Raw genomic sequence first — 25,158 nt, forward strand, 5'->3', positions numbered from 1 at the left:
TTGAATCCTCTCAGACCATGTCGGTATTCATGCCTTTAGTGAGAAGCATCTTCAAATCGATTCCATGACGCACTGCTAGTAAGCTCGAGTGCACTAATTCTGCAGTCGGTTGTAAGGCATCGATCAATTGTCTACTTCTCTACAGACTGCCTATAGACCTGGGCGAGTGGTCAAGCGGAGGAGTGACTAGGTCGTACACGAACGATGAGTCAAACACATCTTTCCCAGGCTCGTCCAGTACCAAACCAATCCACATGAGAGGCTTCAAAATGTCTTGCATATCACTCCATGATTCCACCTCGCCCAGGTCGATGTTGACGCGCAACCAAGGCTTCAACCACTTGTCGTCGGCGCACCCAAAGACCGACACAGCTCCAACCATGAGAAGCCAAAGCAGAAGCCGAGAAGGAATACTCTCAACTCTCAACTCGGCAAGGCATTCTCTGTACGTAGTGGCTAGGTGATCATAAGACATCCCAAGTTGTTTCCACTGGAGGAAAATGCTAGATGAGAAGGCGAAAAGACCTAGGCGGATAGCTTCCTCAGTAGAGCCTGCTTCGAAGTGAGTCATATCGAGCAGTCGATATATGACTGAAGCCATGGTGTCTAGGAAAGTTTCTGTAGCGATTCGATTCTTGGATTCGGCAGCGAGATTGATCATTAGACAAAATCCGGCCATGACCCTCCAGGCTCTTGCGAGCTCGTCATCTATGTCGCGAAGGAAGATCTCCGAATCGTATTGAGTCTTTCTTACCGTAGTCTTCAACATCGACTTGAACAGCAACGTCTGGTCCGGATACGGTAGAAAAGGCTCTTGGGAAGAAGATTTGTTGAAGAACAACGGTCTTGAGCCACTGTGAAATGATATCCCTATGTCGCACCTGCAGGGCAATTAGAAGCTGTCTCCTATTCAATCACGGGAAACACCGTCCTGAGATGTGGCTCGTACCGGAGGATTTCAACCAGCAATTTTGCATTGTCGCTGAAGGTGGCTACGCCTCCTCTCAAGCTGACTATTTTGCGAAGACCTCCTAAATGATGCTTAGCGGACTCGGAATCACCCACGAAGTGTGCATGCGCAGCTAGGGCTAAGATCACAGATACCGTGGGGGTCGTAAGAGCCTGGTCATTCTCATGTAGTAACCTTTCGCGGAGAAGTCGGAGTGTCCTCAGATAGTGCGGCAACGTCTGCTGGCTCATCGTGTAGCGGTTGCGATGCCGCATGGAGTCGAAATAGTCTAGTGTTGTGAAAATCATGGCGTTGAGGAAGGCCGGGTCAAATGTCAGAGGCTCCATCCATGCTTCCTCCCTTTTCTCGAAGAGTATGCAAGAATCCAGGGGGAACAATGTTTGTTTAGCGATGGAAGAGACTGGTGTGACGATGGATTATGTGAGCAATGTACACAGCAGACCCCGACAGCCTTGAAGTCCAATATATTTGGGAAGGGTGGGGGTGGGGGAGGGAAATCAACTCACAGCGCAGAAGGAACTCCACCTTGGAAGGCTCTACAGCGTCGGCAAATCGAATTGTGGATAGATCCGAGCCGATTTTTGGAGGGATGACAGAGTGAGACGCCGTGATGAAGGATGCTGATGGCGCACCCAGATCTTCATCGGGGCTGGATTTGTCTGCTACATTGCTCGCCTCTCGCCTTCTTGAGCACCGAGTCTTCCCCTGGTTCTTTCCCAACATCACATGACTCCTGATGAGCTTGCGCACCTCTGGATCAGGCTTTTCTACACTAGTCGATACCACGAAAGGCATCCCTGCTACTCAACGAGACAGTTAAGATCAAGTATCACTCGACACTACCTTGGCCAGAGAGTTACTCACCCGAGCGCTTTAGAGCAGTCATGTAGTCAAAGCGTTGGCCCGAATGCCAGAAATGGACATCGGCACAGTGTTGAGAAGTTCGGGTGTGACTTTACAGCAGCACAGCGCGTGGAGCGCGTAACTTGGGTACCCTAGTCTACTCTAATCCTTTCTCGGCTTAGGTCAATTAAGGGCTGCATACAATATGCTGAATCAAGGGTGATGGCACGTCACGTGACCAGATCTCTAGCTTTGAGGTGAGTACGGCGAGTCAAAGCGATCAAAAGAGCCGAAGAAAGGTGTGTGGGATATATGCAGACGCGCATCGATCTGCATTATTATTCTCCGCTCACTGCAGCCTTACAAATAATGTTCGGTAGGTACTTAGGATCAATCATTTCTTTGTAATACTTTAACCGAGGCAAGAAAAAGGCGTTAAGGATCTTAAGCCTTACCTTACCTTACCTTACCTTAGAGTCGGGCCGGATCTGGTGCAGCAGCTAGCGGACACTAGCTTAGCACCTCGGGAGTGGCGGCTGAGATTGTTTGCCAATTTGAGCATAGCGTTGTTATCATCCCCAAGACTAGATTGTATGCTGTTTTGGGGATAAGGTAGTCGAATGGAAGTAGCCACCATTTGCCTTAGATTACTATTGTATTCCTTTCTGAGCATAGCATCAATTTCATCGAGTTTGAAATGATTAAAATCCCGGTACCACTTAGGGGAACCCTGTCATGTGACTCGGGCCAGCTCGAACAATTCCCTCACTTACCTTGAAGTAAGGAGACGGCAAGCTGCCTAATATACACTTCCATAACAACAATTCTAACCATTACTCCTCTTTCACCCTCACTCCTGCTCCAAAAGTTAATACGATCACCACTTCAACCAACATGGTCGGCTCAAAGGACCTGCAGCCTTCAAACGCTCGTTTTTTTCCCAATGTCTTCTTTCACAATCAATTTCGTGCGAAGCCTGAATGGCCATCACAAACCACCAACCTCTCCGACAAGGTCGCCATCATCACCGGAGGCAACGCTGGACTCGGTCTCGAGGCCGCCAGCCAACTCTTGTCATTCAAACTATCACACCTCATCCTTGCCGTGCGTTCGACTAAGAAAGGAGAAGCCGCTGCCAAACAACTCCTGTCGCAGTACCCCAAAGCAAAAATTGAGATATGGCCGCTGGATATGAGCTCGATGGATTCCATCCGGGCTTTTGCTCGACGCGTCGATACCGATTTATCTCGCCTGGACATGGTTGTCCTCAATGCCGGCGTACGCAAGCTTTCCTTCGATACCGTTCGTAGCACCGGCCACGAGGAGACTATCCAGATCAACTACTTGTCAACTGTGCTACTCACCATCCTTCTACTTCCTAGTCTCAAGAGCAAATCTCCCCCCGGGGCGGCAGGTCGGTTAACAATTGTTAACGCCGCACTTGCTCTCGCTGCCAAGTTTCCCAATCGGAACGAAGTGCCCCTCCTGCCATCCTTCGATGACCCCAAGTACTTTGACCCCATCGATCGCTACAATTCGTCCAAGGTCCTTGCGCACATGTTCCTCTGGAAACTCGTCGACTATGTCTCGGCCAACGATGTTATCGTGAACCTACCAGATCCAGGCTTCGTCAAGGGCACAGACCTGACCCGGGACGCCCGCGGGGGGCAAAAGGTAGCCGCCGCACTCTTCGGCGCGATCACTGGTAGAACTAAGAAGGATGGCGCCTCGACGTATCTGGACGCTCTTGTGAACAAAGGATCGGAGTCCCATGGATGTTTTATCATGAGTTGGCAGATCCACCCGTAAGTTCTCTCCATTCCCGCAACCCACTCCCGGCTCTGGCTAAGACGCAAAACACTGTTCAGATTCGCCGGCTTTTTATACACACCCGAGGGAAAGGAGATTACAGAAAGACTCTGGGAGGAAACACTGAGCGAATTTGATTTCGCTGGTGTTCGTGGTATTCTGGATTCCATGAAACAAACGTGAATGGAGGAAGACTGTGGTAGCAGCTCAAGACTTTCCGCAGCGATGGATTTCGCTCGTGGGTAATCGGTCGATCTCTGAGCTGGGTGAAGGGCGATAAAACCTGGGGATCCACGGCAGTGCCCATCAGCTACGAGTAGGCGTGGACGGCTTGTAGAATGTACCTAGGTAAATTACTATGCGGTTCTCTTACTGAACTAAATACCTGCTACTACCTATGCCACGCATTGGTGTGCGGTTGGTTCCCTTTTTCTGGGCGGCCTTCCGGGTGCATCCTACCCAGTAACACGTTCCCTCTCCGTCCTTTTCCTCCTTGTTTTCCTCACTAGCTCCTAATTTTCGTCATTGCGCGCTAGCATTTCGCTAAATGCACATTGCTCATCTTCCCGCCGCTGCTGTTCTTGCCGTCGTTGAGTCAGCTCATCTTACTTAGCAAAGATTGCTTGCCTTAAGGGCCTCGGCTACCTAGCTAGCCCCCAGCCTAAAATAAATGGGTCCACACCAATGCGTGGGATGATGGGATCGACGGGTCTTGGGCCGAGACTAGGGCGGTGCTAAAGGCCACTCCGCTGCGGGAACTAGCTATATGACATGCGAAAAATCATCCCTGACCAGGAACATATTCCTGGTGCCAACAACGAGAGAGTGACATTACTCAGCCTTTGAACACAATCGCCTCGGAACTTGCGGTGTGTAAACAGGCCGGCGCTGAATATCTTGAGCTGTTCTTGCGATTAGGTCTCACCATGTGCATAAAGGATCAGTATCTGTGCCGCCTCCCATGCAATATGCCGACGTTCCTTCGTGGGCCAAGAGCTGACGAAGCTGACAAACACAACCCGTGAAAACATGCTCCACACCAGCAAGGATTCCCACTTCGAAACCAACTCCTGCTGCCTCTATATTTCGAGAAAGCAGGCCCAGGTTCCCCCTTCTCTCCAAATTATCAGTAACCATCCATCAACTTGAATTCCTTCGGAGAGGCAGTGCGGGTTCCAATGACATGGCCCGCGTGAGACGCAAGTGGACGGCAGAGGAGGATGCTCTCCTCCGATCAGCTGTCAAGACCGGTGAGTCCCAAATTCGGCTCCTGATTTCGAACTCGAGATATCTACCTAGTCTCCCCTAGAATAGATGCACACCCAAAGAAAAACGATTTGGTTCGCTGTTGTCTAGTCTAGGGGAGAGTCCGTAGTTCTCTCTCGCCTCCATTATCCCATGATCCTAATCCTGCACAGCTCAGGCGGAATCGCGCCCGCTACTGTGGCGGAAGTTGGCAAAGTGTGTACCTGCACGGACGAACAAAGACTGTCGCAGAAGATGGTGGAACAGTCTCGCAAATGGCACGGCCAAGGGCTCATGGTCCGAGGAAGAGGACGAACGGCTCATTGCAGCTGTTCGCAGGCACGGGACGAATTGGATAAGGGTCTCATGCGAGGTTGGGTCAAGAAGCCCCGACCAATGCTCCAGCCACTGGAGCCAGGTGCTGGACCCGAACATCAATTATTGTGATTGGACTGCAGAAGAGGTTCCAGCTACATCCCGAATTTAGGTACATTCTTGTTCTGTGGTCACTGACGGCTCTCAGGACGCGAACCTGCTACATGCAGTTCTCACCTACGGCACCAACTGGGCAACTATCGCATTTTCGCATCGTCCCAGCAGGACCACGCTTGCTCTCAGGAATCGTTACTCGACCCTGCGGCTACAAAACAACAACGACAAGAACAAGGCAAATGCAGATACCACTGAGAAGGCACACAAGGATCTCCCGGCTATCTCTGAGACTGCCATGGCGACCTCTACGAAGGAAGTGGACTGGAACATGGAAGCCCCAAGATGCTCCAGTTGGATTGAAGGTGACAGGGTAGCTCAGTCAAGCGACGAAGAGGACGGAGACGAAGATGACGGAGACGAGGATGAAGACGAGGACAACGAGGACGGTGAGAACGAGGACGAGGGGCTCCATCAAACTAGCCACATTTCCCGCATGGAAGTCATGCCCAACTCCCAGGGAGCAAATCATGACACCGGGGCGAGGAGCATTCAGATCCCAGATTCAAACCTTACATCATGGGACACGTGGGCCGCGCGTAGTATCGTCTCTGCCAATTCCATGGATGATAAGGCGCAGCCCATCTCCACGGACAACTCGGCGATCGACAGGGCGAATCACATGCAATACCAGACTCTATTCGGGCTGAACAGCCCTTCTCAGTACCCGACACCAGGGGAAAGCTACTTCTACAGCGTTCCGGAACCAGGCGTAACGAACACGAGTTTGCCGAAAACCATATATGGTAGATCTCTGCTGCTCCACTTCCCCTTATCCGAATAAACCCATTAACACTCTCACTGATTTGGACGTAGACACCAGTCCCATAGATATAAACCTCACCACTTCGCTGAGCACCTTTCACACCCCGTCCCAGCCCGCGACGGCCCCACCTACCCTCAGCAATATGACAGGAGCAGAAGCAAGTCCTGCTCAGGCTTCTTCAGCGGACATGGCTGCCAGCAAGAGCACAAGTATAAGCGCGGGCACGAGCCCCAGTACGAGTCCCTCGACTCAGAGCTTAGACTTTCAATCGACAATTATGTATCAGGTATCTATCAGCATGGCGTGCACACGCGCACAGTTGGACGCCAACATGGTCCTTCTAGTCGGCATGGGGACAAGTGTGACGATACAGATTGATAAAAAGTCATAGATGATAGAGCGTGGGCAACAATACTATAGATCGTTTCTCAAGACAGAGAAGAAAACCCAAATACCCAATGATGTGATTGAAGATGGATAAATCTAGCTTCAAATACCGCGTAGCGTGACCCTCGAGTCGAGTGTTAAACCCAGCTCGCGAGCGACCGTCAATCGGAATCTAAGAGTCAGAGTTGAGCTAGATCTACAACGATCACTTGACACTCACTACCTACTTATATAAATCTAGCTAATATAAAATAAAAAGCGAGGTTATCGAGCGAGTCGAATTGGATTTTCAATCGGGTTGTTAAATTTATCGAATGAAAGAGTTTACTCATTTCTATTTATTAACTAAAGTTAATTTTTTTATTTTAAATCTTTAATTTTAATTAATAAATAATAGCTATATATATTATAGTAAAGTATCTCTATATAATACTTTCGCGTAGAAATTATCTTAAATAATTATTATTTAAGATTATAAAACTTAAGCGTTTAACTTTATAAAGCTATATTTCTAATAAATACTCTTAATATAATAATCTAAAAAAATTAACTATATAAAAATTGCTTTTTTCGATTTTTCGATTTTTAAAGAATTATAATTTTATAATCTTATTATAAATTTATATTTTATTATATATTTAAAAAAGACTTTAAGATTATATTTAATTTAAAAATTTATTAATATATAATATTTATCTTATATCTAGAAGAGATCTCTAGATTTTAACTTATTTACTATTAAAATATAATTCTAAAATATCTTATTAGAAGACTATCTCGTAAAAGTAAAGCTATAGTTAGAATTAAATCTAGAGCTAAAGTAAGTATTTAATCTAGATATTTATTACTAAGTAGTCTACGCTCTTAGCGTATAATAGCTATATTTATTATAACTATAATTATCTTATTTAATATTAAATATATATTAAAATACGCGCTATAATTTATACTCTTTAGAATTTAAACTAATTATCTTAATATAAAAGTAATAAGTAAAGGCCTATAAATTAAATTTATAAAGTTAGATTTTTCTAAGTTAAATCGACTTTTAGTATTAGAACTAGTATAGATACGATATTAGTATAAGTAAGATAGAATAGAATAATAAGACTATCGAACTATATAGATGAAAAGAAGATATAATATAGTAGAAGATGCCTTCGCTAAGGTTCGCTAGTTATAGAACTAAGAGCTAAGTAATATATTAAGAATACGCTCGTAATATTTAGCTCTAGCTCTAAGTTAAATCGAACTCTAATCGCTTACTATACGTTTTTAATCTACTTTTATTATTATAATATATAGATATATATATATAAAGAGAGATACGCTAAGATCTAATTAGAAAGATATATCGAGTATAAAAAATTAATCTATAATAATTATCTATAAAAAATAGAGAAAGGCTATATTCTTATAGTAAGAAGTATTAAAATATCGGAAAGAAATGGAGATAATATATTAATTAGTAATGTAAATCTTATATTATCTTCTACCGTAGTAAAATCTTTCGAATAATAAAATAGCTATTAGAGTAAGATATCGGACGATTTTAATTCGTTTAAATATATATTATTTCGAAGTAATAATTTGATGTGAAATCGTAAAGAGTATATAACGTAGGATCTTAGAGAGTTAAGTCGTGTTCTTAACGATAATAGTCTTATTACCGCTTAGTTTCTTTATAGTATTCTCTATAGTATTCTTCGTAATATTCTCCGCATTTATCTATTATAGTTTCTTCTCTTACTTCTTAATATAATAGAGATAATAGACTAAGTTATAGTAATATTCTTCGCTTACTAAGTAATAATTTAATATAGAATCGTAGAGAGTATATAACGTGGAATCTTGAAGAGCTAAGTCGTATTCTTAATACTAAGAGTCTTATTACCGCTTAATTTCTCCGTAGTATTCTCTATAGTATTTATTAGGCCTAATGCGTTATGGATCTTAGCGCTACTTACGCTAAGGCGTTAACATCGTATATTCTACGTTAGAGTTTCTTTTAGAGTCTAGTTTTAATAATATATCTTATATACTTAAGAGCTTAACGAATATAGATTTACTTTATATATCTTAAAGTTTTAATATTTCTTAGAGATTAGTTCTATTATTAAATATATTATTAAATTTTATAATAATATTATATCTTTTATAATCTATATTTACTAACTAATTATTAATAAACTACGCCTTTATAATTCTAATCTCTCTATCTTTTAAAGAAAAAGATCTATTATTATTATAATATTAGATTTATCTCTAAATTATATAGTAAAAAATAAAGATAATATCGAGAGTCGCTATAGCGCCGATAATAAGTTTAAAAATTTCTTATTAATAAAAGATTTTATTATAAAATAACGTCTTATAATTACTAAAGTCGAAAATTATCGCTTAAAATAAGAATATAAATTAACTACGTTAAAGATCTATAATCGTAAACTTTATAATATTAGCTTATTATCTATAACTAGTAAAAAATTATTTATATTAATTATTATTATATCTTTAGCGAATATATTAATTAAAGCGAAAATACTTTACTTTAAAAGAATATATTCTTATAAGAATATTAATAAGAGAGAGTATCTACGCTAATTCCGCGAAGTCGAAATTAAGTTTCTTATAAATTCTAAATATTTTATTACTAATTAATTAAGAATTATTTATTATATATAATTCTTAGAAAACGATCTTAATATTTAATAATATAAATATTATTAAATCTATAATCTAAGAGATATAACTTTCGAATTTTTTAAGTAGTTTTTATTTAATTTAATAACGAATCTAGTAAATCGTTATCTTCTTATATATAAAAAGTAAAAAAAAACTAAATAACGCTTTAATTAGAAGATATTTATTTTTAAAATCTATTTAAAGAAGCTAGAGGCCTATATAATCTTATTTTCTAAAAAATATTAAATTAATTTCTTCTTAGCTAAGCTTAAATTAGAGTTTAAAAATAAGATTCTAAATACTAATAATATATCGAAATAACGAAAAGAAATTCTTACTTAAATTATTATATAGAAAAAGATTTTAAAATATATATACTTCGATAACGATTTTTATTTAAAGTCTTTAAGAGAATTCGCTAAGGATAAGTCTTTAGAGAATCGAATTTTAAAGTCTAAATTAATTTTAAATAGCGACGCTTATATAGCGCGTATTTAAGACGATAGCGTAAAGCGTAAAGTCGAATTCTTTAACTCTAATTATAAGAAGAATAGTTATTTTTATTATAAAAAATAGAATTATTAAATATCTAAGTATTTAAATTTTAATAAATTATCTATAGCTTATATCGGCGTAGTATTAATAAAAAAAGATTTAGTCTTATAATCGTCTTAAAAGCGAAGTAAAAACGACGATTAATAGAGGTAATTTTTTCTATTCTTATAAAGAGATAAATAAAGCTTTAAAATAAATAGAGGTAACTCGTTACTCTACTTAACACTAAAGTATATATTAATTTAATTTTATAAAAGTTCGTAATTTAATAGAACTTAAAATCTTATAATATTATTTTATTATAATCGAAAGCGCTAAGCGATTAAAGTATATATTATTATAGCGTATATTAATTAAATTATTAGTTAGTAAATAGCTAGAGTTAAAGTAAAAAGTATAATATACTCTTTTATATTATTAATTAAAAAGGCTTTAATATCGTATTAAGTATACTCGAATTAAATTAATTATAAGTACTACTAGATTTAGCGATAAAGTAATAATAGTTTAAGATTAACGCTAATAAATTATAGATTAAAGAATTAATTAAATTTACTTAAATTATTAAAGAGAAGTAAAATATATTTATAATTATATATATCGCGATAATATATAGCGAATCGAAAAATAAGTATAATCTAGAGCTCTTTTAGAAGTTATTAAAGTTTAATAACGTTTTTTTTAATAAAAAAGTAGAAGTCTTATCTACGCTTAAGTAGAGAAATTATATTATTAAGATTAAAAGCGATAAAAAGCCGCTATATAGCCTTTTATATAATTTATCTTAAATAAAATTAATAAAGCTATAACGCTATCTAAAGAATTTTCTTTAAAAAAATTAAATTCGTTATTCGACTTTCTTAGTCGAAATATTAATTCTTTTTATTCTTAAAAAGAATAGAAAACTTCGTTTTTATATTAATTATCGAAGTCTAAATATAATAATTATTAAAAATTAATACTCGCTATCTCTAATTATTAAGACTCTAAATCGCTTATATAAATCTAAGATCTTTACGAAGTTAAATCTTAAAAATATTTATTATTAAATTTAAATTAAAGAAGATAATAAGTAGAAAATAGCGTTTCGTAATTATTACGATTACTTTAAATATTTAATTATATCTTTTAAACTCGCTAATATATTAATAATTTTTTAAGCGTATATTAATAAAGCTTTTATAAATTTAATAAATATAATATATATAATATATTTAGATAATATTCTAATTTATAGTACTAATTTAGCGAAGTATTAATAATATATTAAATAAGTATTTAAGCGTTTATATTAATTTTAACTATACGCTAATTTAAAAAATATTAATTCTATATTAAATAAGTTAAGTTTTTAGAGTTTATTATATTTATTAAAGATATCGCGATAGATTAGAAATATATTACTATTATTAAGAAGTAGTTAAAATTAAAAAATTATTAAGATATATAAATCTTTTTAAGCTTTATTAATTTCTATCGGCGATTTATCTATAACTATTTTAGTATAATAATATTACTTATTAACTTACTTAAAGAAAGTAAGAATAATAAGAAATCTAGATTATTAGAGTAAATAGATAACGCTAAGCTAGCGTTTTAGTAACTTTAAAATATTTTTATAATCGCGTTATTTCTATATTATTATAATTTAAATTTAAAGCTATATCTTAAAACTAACGCTTTTAACTTCGATATAGAGGCTATACTTTTATAATTAAATAAAAATAATTACTAGCGATTAATAATATTCTAATTTAAAAAAATAATTTCTATAAAGTAAAATTATAAGATTTATAATTAAGAGCTACTTATTATTATAGTATTTATAAAATAATAATATTACTATCTAGAAGATAATACGTTTTATATTAAAATCTTAACGAATTATAATAATTTTAAAAGCTTTATAAAGTAGAAGAAATTAAACTTTAGATAAACTCGTTAAACGCTAAAGTTAGTTATTTATAACTTTAAGATTTTTTATTAAATAGATAAATTAAACTCTATTAATTCGCTATCGCGACGCCTTAATTATAAGAGAATTTTATTATTAAATATTAAACTACTATTAATATTATAGAATAAACTTATACTTTAAACTAGCGATAAGTAATTATAAAAAATAAAAAGATTATAACGATTATAATATTTATATTTTATATTATCGACGTTTAGATAATTATTTCTAAAAGAAAGTTTAAGATTATATAAGAGATTACTTATAACGTATTTTAAAGATTAATAAAAATATTAATTTAAGATTTATAAATCTATAATAATTAAATAAACTCTTTTTAAATTAATATTAATAAATTAATAATTAAATATCGTTTATATAATTAAATATAGATCTTAAATTTTAAGAAATTATTAAGATATAATAATCGCCTTTATATCTCTAAAGATAAGATCTTAAGAAAAAAGCTTATTAATAAATATTATAATAATTTATTATTAAGATACTTTAACGCTACGAAAACGTATAAATTATTTATTTATAAATATTATTAAAATAAAAGCCTAAAATAAGTTATTAACTATATTAAGATATATAATATTTATTAATAAATTAAAGCTTCGCGATATCGTCTATATAGCGAATTAAGCTCGCTTCTTATTATTATTAAACTATAAAAGAAAATTTCTATAGATTTTATTATCGACTTATTAGCGAGTAAATATAAGAGTATTATTTATAATACTATTCTAGTTATAATAAATCGATTTATAAAAATAATAAGATATATTTCTATATTTATTATAATCGATATTACTTAGCTAACGAAAGTATTTTATTTCGAAATAATATATCGCTATAATATACTAAATAGTATTATTAATAATAGAGACTCTATATTTATTAATAGCTTCTAATTTATTATTTACTTTTATTTTAAAATTAAATAACGTTTAAGTATTATCTTTTACTTATAAATCGATAAATAGATTAAGTAATAAAATTAGATATTAGAATATTTTTTATATATATTCGCTAATAATAAATAAAACGTTTAGATAAAATAATTATTAATAATAGAGTTCGCTTATATAAATAATTAATATTTCTCTATTAAAATAATATCGTTCTTTCTAATATATAAATATTATTTTAAAATCCGTTAGAAGATTAAGAATAACTTTATTAAGAGGGAGATATTTATTATAAATAATAAGATAAAAAAGTTATAAGTATTAAGAAATAAGATAGTAAAGCGCTTTCGTAGCGCTATTACGACTTAATTTAAGTATTATAATAAAATATATTAATTTTAAAATTATAAGATAAATAATTTAATAATATTAGTAATTAAGAATTTAAAGTAAAAACGTCTAAGTAAGAAGTTATCTTATAAATTTATAAGATTATTTTAAATTATAGATAAGATAAGAATATAAGCGTATTATCTACTTCTACTCTCGATATATAAAATCTATAATATCTTTTATATATCGTTATTTAAATCTTATTATCTTCGTAATTACGATAATATAGCGAAAGTCTTTATATAAACTCTCGATTTTATTAATAACGATAAGCTTTAGAAGATTAAAGAAATTATTAATAAGATTAAGTATAAAAAAGGCGTTTAATATAAAGTTAAATAAATTAATTAAGATAAAGAGTATAATTAATAACTATTAGATAACGAATTAACTAATATTAGCGAGTTAATTTAAATCTATAAATAGACGAGTAATAAGCGAAAGTACTAAATAATAAATAATAAGTCTCTTATTATTAAAGAGTTTAATTAATTATATAAATTAATAATAAGTAAATAAAGGCGATAAAATAAGATATAATTATCGATTAGATTAGATATATTTCTAGATAATACTTATATTACGCGCGTACTTCTTTATACTTACTACTATTAAAATATAGATTAATAAAATAATTATATTATTTAATTATCTATTAAACTCTACTATAAAGAGAGTTTATTATATTAAGATATATACTATTAATATAGACGTATTTTTATTTAAGATAGCTATTAAAGAATTATCTAAGAATCTTACGCTAGCGCTATTATTAAAAAAAGATTATTATTTAAATATTCTTTATTATCTTAACGTTAAATCTTAAATTAAATTTATTAATTTAGTTCTCTAACGAGGAGATAATTAAAGTATAATCTTCGAGTTAATATCTATTAACGTTCGTTATATATTAATAAAGACTCTTAAGCTTCTTCTTTAATAACTTATTTATTCTCTTTAATTTCTCTATACGCTTATATATTACTATAAACTAGCTTTAAAGATTTATAATTATAATAAAAGCGGCTAAAATTATTATTATTATATATTTCTATAATTTATACTATTAAGTAATCTTTTTATTAAGCTTAACTCGTTAATAAGATAGCTTTTAAGATTATTTAACGCGGCGATAGCGTTATATTAATTTCCTTATCTATATTTAAAGATATAAAAGAATTTTAATATAGTAATTAATATCGCGCTTTTTAATCTTATAGTTATTATAAAAAAGAGATTTATCTTAAATATATAAATCGTTATCTCGATAAAAATAAGTTCTATATAATAAATTAGATATTAGAACTTATTAATAATTATATATATAAAGCGATAATAATAGAAATAGTTAAGAATTAGTAATCGCGTCTATAAGGCGATTATATACTTATTATTAAAGTTATTATTATTATTAAAAAAGAATATTATAAAATTATTAATTTACGTATTAACGCGATTAATAATAATAAGATACTTATAATAAAGAGAAGTAGACTATTAATATAATAAGATATACTATATTTATATTAGTATTAATATTAATATTATAGCGCTAAAGTAAGTACTTATAAAAGAGATATTAAAAGTTATAAAGAATAAAAATAAATAATTCGAAAGGAGTTTTTATATTCTTTATTATAGCGCTAATATTAATAAATAATACTTAATAACGTAGATAATAGCGACGTAGTAATATTTCGCTATTATCTATAGAACCGCGTCGTCTAGCTATTATTATTATTTCTACTATTATTATTAATTAATAATCGAGAATATTATCGCGAACGCGTCGCTTTATTAATTACTTTCTTTAAATCTCTATAATAAAGATTATTATTACGTTACTTCGCTATAGATATAATATACTATAAAAACGACGTTATCTATAAAAAAACTCTTCTCTCTTCTTTTACTTATTAGATTTTTAAGATTTTATTATAAGTTCTTAAATCTAATATTATTCGCTATAGAGGCTATTAACTAGCGCTATAAAAACGCTAATACTAAGCGTATTAACTTACTATAAATTATTATTAATTAATATTATAAAAGCGATATTATTCTCGAAGATAGTATTAATATTATTATATAATATATTAATAACGCGCTTATAACGCGTAAGAATTAATTTTATTATATTATTAAAACGATATCGTAATCTTAATAAATTAACTCTTTTCTCTTATTTTCTTATTAGAATTTAAAGATTTTTTAATAAGTATTCTATTTTTACTTAGATGTCTAAGAATTAAGATCTAGAAGAAGAGGTAATTATTAAATTTAATACGTTATAAGCCTTAACGCTACTTATATTAAAGCGCCGATATTATATATTCTATATTAGAATTTCTTTTAGAATCTAATTTTAATAATATACTCTATATGCTTAGAGGCTTAGCGGATATAGATTTACTTTATATATCTCGAAGTTTTAATATTTCTTAGAGATTAGTTCTACTATTAAATATACTATTAAACTCTATAATAATACTACGTCTTTTATAGTCTATACTCGCTAGCTAATCGCTAGTAAACTACGCCCTTATAATATTCTTCGTAATATTCTTCGTATTTATCTATTATAGTTTCTTCTCTTACTTCTTAATATAATAAGAATAACGAGTTAAATTATAGTAGTATTCTTCGCTTACTAAGTAATAATTTAATATAGAATCGTAGAGAGTATATAACGTGGGATCTTAAAGAGTTAAGCTTATTCTTAATACTAAGAATCTTATTATCGCTTAGTTTCTTCGTAGTATTCTTCGTATTCGTCTATTATAATAACTTCTCTTATACTAACTAAGTAGATTAATATAAGATTATAAAGAGTAGATCTATTATATTACTACTATTAATAACTATCTTTATAATATTCTTCGTATTCGTTTATTATAGATTCTTCTCTTATTTAACTAAGTATAAGAATATCGACGCGTTTATAAATAGTAGTAGATATCTATTAAGCTCGCTTACGGCCTCGATTATTAGTAATAGCGAATTCGCTAAGAGATAATCTAAGAGCGTTAGTAAGGTCTCTAAGAGGTAAGTAAAAGAAGTATATATATCTAAATCGAACGCGTTTAATATAACTATAATATTTGAATATTAATTTAATTTACTTATCGCTAACTTAAAAGAAGTATATAGAGAAGAATATATTCGTTCGAGCTCTTTTTAAGAGTCTTTTAACGCGTTTATAAGTAGTAGTAAATAGCTATTAGACTCGCTTACGGCCTCGATTACTAGTAATAGCGAATTCGTTAAGAAATAGTCTAGCTCTAAGAGGCGAGTAAAAGAGATATACGTATTTAAAATATTAAGTAACCTTTAGATAAGGGATATCGAAGACGATTATATTTATATTAGTAAAATTAATAGAATTAATAGAGTAATAAAAGAATAATAATTATATAAATAGATGAAAGAATTATTATTCGATTCTGAACGCGTCTAATATAATTACTATAACTATTATATTTAAATATTTATTTAATTTATTAATAGTAAATTAAACTTTATTATTTTTATAGCGTTAGAAAGCGTATACTAAGCTCTACATCTGCAAATCTAAAAAGTTCCTATAAAATTTGAAATTGCTGATCGCGCGTGTGTCGCGGAAATTACAAAATCCGCCGGATTAGTAACTCTGATTAGAATCTGCTCAAATTCCGCCGGTTTAGTAACTGTTCTAATCTTTTCCGCCAGTTCTACCAATTTAGTAGTAATACGCATAAAAAAAGAAAAGTTCTAATAATCGACGTTACGACGGTAAGGTTCTACGACGACGAGTATTAACGTCAACTTAAATTTAGCTACGGAATTAAATAATTTAATAAAATTAGTCGCGTGGGTGATACTCTAATATAACGTATAATGATACGTATATATAATAATACGCATATTAATAATAATATATATTAATGCTATATATATATAAAATAATACTTAGAGTATATTAGAGTATATTACGCAAAAATTTTTAAGTTACTAAATTTTTTTAAAGTTACTAAACTAATAGAACTGGCGGAAAGGATTAAATATAGATAAAGTTTGCTTAATAGACTAAATCGTGCTAAATCGTGCTTATAATGCGAACCCGGCGGAAATTGTGCGGAAAGAAACTTTTCAGATTTGCAGATGTATAATTTACGAAATTATAAAGAAATAGTATTCGTAGAGAGCTAGTTATTTTAGAGTATAAAACTTCTATATATAAATTTTTAATAAGGAAGCTTAAGAGAGCTAGCGAGCTAACTTAGTTAGTCTAGTTAAAAGACGTAATAACCTCGAATTTATAATTAGCTATATATATAAATTTAAGATTTTCTAATTTAACTCTATCTTATTCTATTATATATACTAATATTATAAGAAAAGCGAATATTAAATTTAAAAAATCGAAAAATAAAATATAGATTTTCGATTTTCGTTGGGTTGATCTATCTGTCTATTTAGGATGCCGTACTCAAGAGACTATACGCTTAACGAGAATTAATTTTGAACCAGCCCGGGGCTAGCCTCGGCCCTCGAGCGTACTAGTACCCGGCAACTGCTTTTTGACGGGACGACCTCCCGAATTACCGCTGTCTACTGATTCTAATTATTCTTCTTCTTTAAATAGAGTTACTAGCTTCGTTATAGATAATTTAATTTAGCTTTAGTCATTTAGCAGAGATATCTCTCTATTCAATAAGAACATATTAACGTCACCGTCGGGAGCAGCACCTGATGCAATAAGTACTTCGGTGAATTGGATCACATTGTTGAGCTCGGGACCATCACGGCCTTTCTAATTGCGGACTGGCAAGAGTCTATCAAGCAGACAAGAAATCATTACAAAAAAGCCACCGGGTTTTCGTCTTTAGCCCACTGACTCTCCACCCATTGATTGTCTCTGGAAATAGAGGGATCTTGTCCCGTAGAGACAAGTCATGGGCCATTAAGACTAAGACATTATCCGCCGCGTCGAGCTCCTGGATCTTGCGCACCGTGAGCATTGCTGCATCGTGGTCTGGAAACAGGGGCCCGGGTGCGACTGTGAAGAATGGTGCATTGGGACTGGTCAGATGCGATTGGAACAGGGCACCGGGACATTGTTCTGGAGAGCTTCTGGTAGTTGCAAGTGTGCTCTGCAGGGTGTCTGCCGACGGTAATGACAGGTAGTCGCTGGGTCGGAGGACCCCCGGGTGATGACAAGCATCAGCGCCCATGAAGACAAAGGACGGTTCATCGTCATGGGCCGTAGTCCGGGCAAGACCACACAGATGTCCGACGGCATGGCCAGGTGCGTCCAGGAGGTAGAAAGATCCATCGCCGAAGAAGTCATACGCGTCGAAGCTGCCGATCTTCAGGCTGCTCGCCTCGAAAGAAATCTCCCGGACCACTCTACCCTCCGCATCGCTGTCGAGCACAATGGCGTCGGGACGCCGCGGCCAGCCAGGCCAAGAAGCTGCGCAGACGCCAGGTCCTACGACGAGGTCGGTGCTTGGTGGGAACTTGGATACGTCTCCGATGTGGTCGAAGTGGTTGTGCGACCAGATGACGGCTTGGATATCGGCGCTATGGATGTTAAGGCCGCTGTCGTCCGTGTCGAGCACCGACGTCACGTCCGATCCCCGCGTGATCACTGTAGTCGCCTTGATGAGCGAGACGACTTTGGGTGCGTAGTTCTGCCAGTCTGAACGGACGCCGAGGTCGAAGACTACGTGCTGGCTGCCATTCGATATCAGAAAGCAGTATATGGGCGCGTCGAGACCGGTGAAGCCATCCACCTTGGGCTGCCAGAAGAGCTCTGGGTTCAAATTGACTAAGGTATTACTATCATCGTGTCAGTCACCCCAGCTCAACTGCTCATCCTACTAGACGGTACCTGGCCCTAGCGACGGGAGCGCACATACGTATCGATGACCCGCACATCAACCGCGGATGTGGATTCCGGGATGTGGAGCGCCGGTGGCGGCTTGGGGGCTACGGGGCATGTATCCATTTCATTGTATTTACCCCAAAGGTAATCAAGGGCAAACTGAGTCGCACTCAATCCTGTCCGCGCCGAGCTGAAATCTGTAGTTGACCGAGGAAACGTTTATCATGGGCCACCTTTAGCAGCGGAACGTTCACGATGGGCCAACCTTTTGGCAAGGGCGCAACACCGCTAGACACACAACTTCTCTTCTCGAAATAATTACCTCCTCACTGCGGTCGCCGTCACACGGCGGTTAGGAGGTTAGGCTAGAGTAGGCTCAATGCAGTTGTCCCCTGGAAGAGCCGCCGGAGGCAATGGACAGGGTTTAGTGGTTAACATTCGATTTAGATTTGGTATATATATTGCGCGATAATGACGACGAAGACAACGCACAATAACGATGACGACGACAACACATGCGAAGGCCAACCGCATTGGGCAGGTGATTACTTTGGAGACGGGAAGTTTGGGAATGGCCCATAATAGACAGCGTGGCCCATGCTAGATTTGCCGACACTATAAGTGGCCCATGATAAACATTTCCTCTCCTTGACCACTGGCGGCTTCCTGCGCTTACTTGGGGCGGCTGGTGTTACCCAGCACTACTACTTGGCGACCAACAGATGGGTCGGCGCTAAGTAACATGCAAGTGGTCCTTAGCTCAAACAGCGTGCATGCTCCTGCATGCAACAACAAGGAAATCGAACGAGTACCAGTTCGAGCCCCAAAGACCCTGAAATAATCATCCCCAGTCCAACTACAGAGGCAGGGAGATTATGGGGCTTTCAAAAATTCCCATATGACACTGGGCCGAGGCCCGATTTGTAGTGCCAAGTAAAGAAGACACTGGCGACTAGGGCAATGCCAAAACTCCCCAGATCCAGCGCAGGAAATTCCGTGGTTCTCGTACACTAGGCCATAGAATACGAGGCTTCGTTTGCCACAATTTGGGACGCTTTATTAAATTCAATCTTTGAATATGCAGACTGCCACGGCAACTATGGAGACGCCTGCTGTGGAGACGCCTGTTATGGAGACGCCTGCTAAGGAGACTCCTGCTATGGAGACGCCTGCTATGGAAACAGCCACTATGGAGACGCCTGCTATGGAGACGCCTGCGATGGAGACGCCTGCGATGGAGACGCCTGCGATGGAGACGCCTGCTATGGAGACGCCTGCTATGGAGACGCCTGCTAAGGAGACGCCTGCTATGGAGACGCCTACTATGGAAACAGCCACTATGGAGACGGCTCCTGCTATGGAGACGCCTGCTATGGAAACAGCCACTATGGAGACGGCTCCTGCTATGGAGACGCCTGCTATGACACCTGCTATGGAGACACCTGCTATGGAAACAGCCACCATGGAGACGGCTCCTGCTATGGAGACGCCTGCTATGGAAACGGCTCCTGCTATGGAGACGACTGCTATGGAGACGACTACTGATACAGCATGTTCAATGAATGGCGAAGGTCCGTCCTACTGGTGGCGCACCAGTGGGTCTGATCTCTCTAGAATGCTTCATGAGGCCAATTACCCGGAAGAAGCACAGCGCCAATTCCTTGACTACTATCGAGACACTCTCTGTCCACTGCTAGGAAACAAACCTGAAAGCAACTCCCTTCCCGCCGCGGTGGGCTGGGACGGCAATCCTTTTGAGTACAGCTTTGAGTTTAAGGGTTCAACCAAAACCCCAGGTGTTCGCTTCGTTCTCGATCTTAGCGAGCTCCGTCCACCAAACAAGGACCACCCTCTGAGTATAGCAAATTCAGAAAAGGTGTTAGAAACGCTTGCCAAGCAAAGTCCAATGTTTGACGACAAATGGGTACGTTATGCATTTCGATTGTCAAGCTTCTTGTTCTTTCCAAAATATTGATCTGTTTGTTTCCTCCCTTTCTCACTGCGTTAGCTATGATGCGCAACTTCTTGATGACGAGAAAATAATGACTCCAGATCACACCCGGTAGCATCGTGCTCTCGCCCGGTGGTTCGTCTATTCCAACGTCTCCCCAAGTAAACAGCAAGCCCTTGTCGCTCAGGTAGGGTATCAGACGCCCACAATATTGGGATTTGACATCAATGCTCGTATCTTGGAGTTGGCGCCTGGAATGCTCCCTGTCATGGCCAAGAGCTACTTTCCCCCCTGCTTCGTGGCGGCAGACAAGGGCTTCGGCCGCTTCCAAGCGCTCAGCTTGGGTATTCGGCAAATGCCGGACATTGGCTACTATCCGAATATCTTGCTGGCCCTCAAGACGATTGAGGACTACGTCGAGGACCATCCTCAGTACGAGAACTGCGGGCGGGGCATGGCAACTGATTTCGTCAAGGCAGGAAAGGCGCGCCTGAAGGTGTACATGCGCTATTGGGGGAACTCGTTCGACGAGATGTGGGATTATTACACGCTGGGTGGACGGATCCCTGATCTGGAAGACGACAAGGAGAAGCTTCGAGACTTGATTTACCTCGCAAGTGGCTGTGACTACCCAGCCGACAAGATAAAGGAAGAGACTCCAGCTGAGCAGCGGCGACGCGCGCTCTTCGGACAAAAACCAACGTCCATGTATTTCTCGCTCTCACCGGATAGGCCATACCCGGTCCCAAAGCTCTACTTCTATCCTGCTTTCAGAGCACCCAACGACCAAGCGATCGCTCAGGGACTGGACGCCTGGTTGACGAAGTATGGGTGGCATGACGGAGGAAGGTCGCTCGAGGAGCGACTGGAGAATGTCTTGTACGTGGCCATGCGTCTCGTTGCACAACCTTTCTGACGTTGCTAACAACTGAAAACACAGCACGTACCGGAAGCTGGACGAAAAGCCGGGCATCTTCACCTTCATTGGCATCGGGAGGAAGGAAGATTCCAAGCAGGATGGTCTAAGTCTGCAGGTCTACGTCACTCCTGAACTATACGAGACACCGCGCTTTTAGTGGACTGGACTTGGGGACCCTTAATCTCCTTTCAGTCTACATGTACTTTAGAACATTGATGGCGCGATTAGAATTTGGCTATTGCAATCTCTTTTGTCTGTTAGTATAACTAGATTTGATGGAAAGCTTAGGTACTTGCACATGGAACACGCCTGTAGGACACTTCTTACCTTCAATAAGGGGGGGTTCCTTTTCTTGTGCTATTCTTGTCAGATGGTCCTATGTACTAGGGTACGATTTAACACTCAGCAATTGAGCAACCCACAGACAGCTACAAATGATGCTAGAGAAAGAATGCGCGTAGCAACTACATAACCTCTCTGAGCGAAACGGGAAATGCAAGAGAGGCAAACGGAGGAGGAAGAAGCGGAAGAAGAGGAAGAAGAGGAAGAAGAGGAAGAAGAGGAAGAAGAAAGCTACATAAGAGCTTACAAACAATGTGCGCTCTCAAGGTCCAATGAATGAAAAACAAGATATTCTGTGACGTGACAGCGTTGTGCCATACCCCGCAAGTCCACCATGAGACCTTGACACTCGTAGCACAAAGAACCCCCATAGGCTCAAATTCAACGCCCTTCGTCAGTCAAATCTCACAGCGCAGCAGACAAACGAGAATCTGCACGCTCGACTGCGTTCTTCAATCTCTCACTTTGGACGATGGGCAGGAAGGAACACGGATAGCCACGAAGCAAGAGCACGGGGAAACAGCAAAGAGCATCAAATATGTGCTGGGGCGCGGGCTTCCCAGTAGTGAAAAGCTTGCCGAGTACTGGTTTTTGACTGTTTAATTCTCAGGGAGACCCCCTAAAACCCCTCGGACCCTTCGGGGGCTCTTTAAGGGCTCTCCGAGAGCTTCTGTCGAGGGGCTGTCAAAGCAAGCTCGAAATTTGATTATTTTAGTGATATTTGATTGATTTCGAGCTTGCTTTGACAGCCCCTCGACAGAAGCTCTCGGAGAGCCCTTAAAGAGCTCCGAAGGGTTTAAGGGATTTTAAGGGATCTAACCCTGAGAATCGAGAGACGTTAGAGAGAGACGTTATAGTTCACTGAGAATCGAGAGAGACGTTGTAATTTATTTGACATACTCAGGGGGAGACCCCCTGAAACCCCCCTAACCCTCCGGGGGCTCTCCGAGGGCTCTCCGAGGGCTCCTGCCGGAGGGGCTCTTCTCGCGAGCTCGATAAATCTTAAGTTTTAGTATATCTTTACGAATACTTTATCAAATTTCGTCTTCGCTGCATTATTTGAAAGCGTATAGTTAACTCTATAACTCTATAAATTTACTTTATTATCATTTATTACGTAACGTTAAAGGAATTAAATAGAATAAATTAATAAAGTTGATGTTCGAGGTTCAGCCTTATGGTGCTTCCTCTTTTGGACGTACCCGTGTTTAGATCGAAAATGAAGAAATAAGGTGTGTTTTAGACTAGAAATATTGGAATCCGATGATCTGATTGGTCACTAGCCTCTTAGCGTAGCACCCATTCTCGTTTTCAAGTCTCGAGCATTGAGAAAGCAAGCTTTCCAATCATCAACGATCGGGCGTGATGTGGTGCGATTGTGCATTTTCTAGCCCGGATGAACCGGGCGATACGGAATACGATGGAAAAATCAAATCGGAATTGTATCAAGGGGCATGGCAGCAACACTCCTACTCCTCGAGCTCGGCCTCGACGATGCCTTGCACGGCCAGCGGCGAAGTCCAGACCCTGAGGAACTTATAACCCGCAGACTTGAGCAGCGTGCTCCAATGCGCCTCGCTCCGCTCTACCCCCGCCACCATGACCATCATGGTCAGATCGTAGGCCGTGGTGTGCGGGTGGGCCAAGGCCTCGGGCGCAATGTGGTCGTGGATCAGGAGTTTGCTGTATCCCGGTTTCATCGCCGCTCTCTGCATTTCGAGAATCTTGCGGGCCGGCTCGTCGGACCAGTCGTGGAGGACACCGTGCATGTAGTAGGCGCGCGCTCCTGTGATTTGCAAGATTTAGCGGTCGTTCATCCGCCTTCTTACCGCGCACGATGAGCCTTACCTTTGATCGGCTGCGGCATGAAGAAGTCGTAGCCTATCTTGTTCACAGGCTCTGGACACAGGGAGTGCTTTACAACCTCTGGTCTGTCCTCCAGGTACAGACGAGAAGCTGTCTCTGGGTGTAACTGGCGAAACTTTTCCATGTCGTGACCAATGTTGCCTCCCACGTCTACCACGAGAGGGGACTCGCTATCCGAGTCTGACTCGAGAATGGCGTTGTGGGGGAAAATGTCCACCCACCCGGCCTGGTTTGCCATGACGCCGCCCATGACGTGGTTGAAGGATTCACCCTCGACCGGGTGGGACTCGTAATAGTGGAACATATCTCCCTTCCAACCTTTCGCGTACTGGAAAACGCCATTGCTGGGATCCAAAGGATTTTTGTAGCCATTCTGAGCCAGGTACATTGGCATCTTGAAGAAGCACGGAATTGTCGCATCGTAACTAAGTCTGTTACCCTTTGCTAAAAGTGTTGACTTATGGAGAGACAAACAGATGGTTGATCCACTCCCCGAACACTGATTGGGTGAAAGAGATACTCAATTTGGTCGGCTTGAAAACCCCTATCGAAGTCTCTTGCAGCACATGGTTTGCTGCTAAATGGCGGAGTAGGCGAACTAGATCGTCATATTTGTTTAGCTGCCAGGTCTGTCTCTCCCTCCATCCCGCCCTCTCTCCCTCCCTCCCTCTCTCACACACACACACACATACACACTCTCCGTGTCTCATATTTAAGGGCACTGACAGAGAAGGTTGGGGTCGCAAGACACCATCGCTGCCAGCTGCTCCCTTGTCATGGCGCCGTCACCGCGCTCATGCCATTTGTCGAACAGCTGCAGATCCTTCGAAACTTTCAGAGCTGCCCCAAGCGCTGGCTGATGCACATTTCAGCCCCAGTCTCAGACTTCACACAAGGGTCAAAGTGAGTACCTGACCCATGCAGAGTCTCAATACGAAATCCCATGGCGTCTCGAGCCGAGATACGAGGGCATACGCTGCCAGGAGGGTCTGGATCCTTTTACCATCGTTGCTGAAGGTGTCGGCGTTGATTCCGTTCAGTGTCTGCATAAGCTCTTCAACTTTGTGGTCGTCCGTTCCGTTCGTTCCATTCATTGAGGACGCCATCCGATACCGCTATTCTCAGGTGCTTACATTGACTGTTGGAAGCTGGCGTGTGTTACTCTTAAACATTGTGATAAAGGCACTCGTGGCACGATGAA

The 25,158-nt window shown here is 38.0% G+C and overlaps 6 protein-coding genes across 6 annotated transcripts; 3 read left to right on the forward strand and 3 right to left on the reverse strand.

Annotated features, from left to right (window-relative positions):
• Window positions 1-139: 139 nt before the first annotated feature.
• On the reverse strand, window positions 140-1,765 carry HO173_013076 (uncharacterized protein; the record flags this gene model as incomplete). Its single annotated transcript, XM_037314905.1, has 3 exons — window positions 140-881; window positions 950-1,370; window positions 1,477-1,765. The coding sequence occupies 3 exons, from the start codon at window positions 1,763-1,765 to the stop codon at window positions 140-142; spliced, it is 1,452 nt and encodes a 483-aa protein (XP_037158205.1).
• A 942-nt stretch (window positions 1,766-2,707) lies between these two features.
• On the forward strand, window positions 2,708-3,805 carry HO173_013077 (uncharacterized protein; the record flags this gene model as incomplete). The annotated part of the gene is made up of 2 exons (XM_037314906.1): window positions 2,708-3,618; window positions 3,682-3,805. 2 exons carry the CDS (start codon window positions 2,708-2,710, stop codon window positions 3,803-3,805), a joined length of 1,035 nt encoding a protein of 344 aa, XP_037158206.1.
• Window positions 3,806-4,805: 1,000 nt separating this feature from the next.
• HO173_013078 (uncharacterized protein) lies at window positions 4,806-6,513 on the forward strand (the record flags this gene model as incomplete). Its single annotated transcript, XM_037314907.1, has 4 exons — window positions 4,806-4,872; window positions 5,041-5,330; window positions 5,391-6,102; window positions 6,173-6,513. 4 exons carry the CDS (start codon window positions 4,806-4,808, stop codon window positions 6,511-6,513), a joined length of 1,410 nt encoding a protein of 469 aa, XP_037158207.1.
• An 11,317-nt stretch (window positions 6,514-17,830) lies between these two features.
• HO173_013079 (uncharacterized protein) lies at window positions 17,831-19,002 on the reverse strand (the record flags this gene model as incomplete). The annotated part of the gene is made up of 2 exons (XM_037314908.1): window positions 17,831-18,833; window positions 18,914-19,002. 2 exons carry the CDS (start codon window positions 19,000-19,002, stop codon window positions 17,831-17,833), a joined length of 1,092 nt encoding a protein of 363 aa, XP_037158208.1.
• A 976-nt stretch (window positions 19,003-19,978) lies between these two features.
• HO173_013080 (uncharacterized protein) lies at window positions 19,979-21,906 on the forward strand (the record flags this gene model as incomplete). The annotated part of the gene is made up of 3 exons (XM_037314909.1): window positions 19,979-20,803; window positions 20,946-21,709; window positions 21,771-21,906. The coding sequence occupies 3 exons, from the start codon at window positions 19,979-19,981 to the stop codon at window positions 21,904-21,906; spliced, it is 1,725 nt and encodes a 574-aa protein (XP_037158209.1).
• A 1,654-nt stretch (window positions 21,907-23,560) lies between these two features.
• On the reverse strand, window positions 23,561-25,051 carry HO173_013081 (uncharacterized protein; the record flags this gene model as incomplete). Its single annotated transcript, XM_037314910.1, has 5 exons — window positions 23,561-23,877; window positions 23,940-24,382; window positions 24,432-24,555; window positions 24,684-24,813; window positions 24,869-25,051. 5 exons carry the CDS (start codon window positions 25,049-25,051, stop codon window positions 23,561-23,563), a joined length of 1,197 nt encoding a protein of 398 aa, XP_037158210.1.
• Between the last annotated feature and the right edge of the window lie 107 nt (window positions 25,052-25,158).

Source organism: Letharia columbiana (assembly GCF_014066305.1).
Source record: "Letharia columbiana isolate WasteWater2 chromosome Unknown xfSc0000027_s0, whole genome shotgun sequence".
NCBI lineage: Eukaryota > Fungi > Ascomycota > Lecanoromycetes > Lecanorales > Parmeliaceae > Letharia > Letharia columbiana.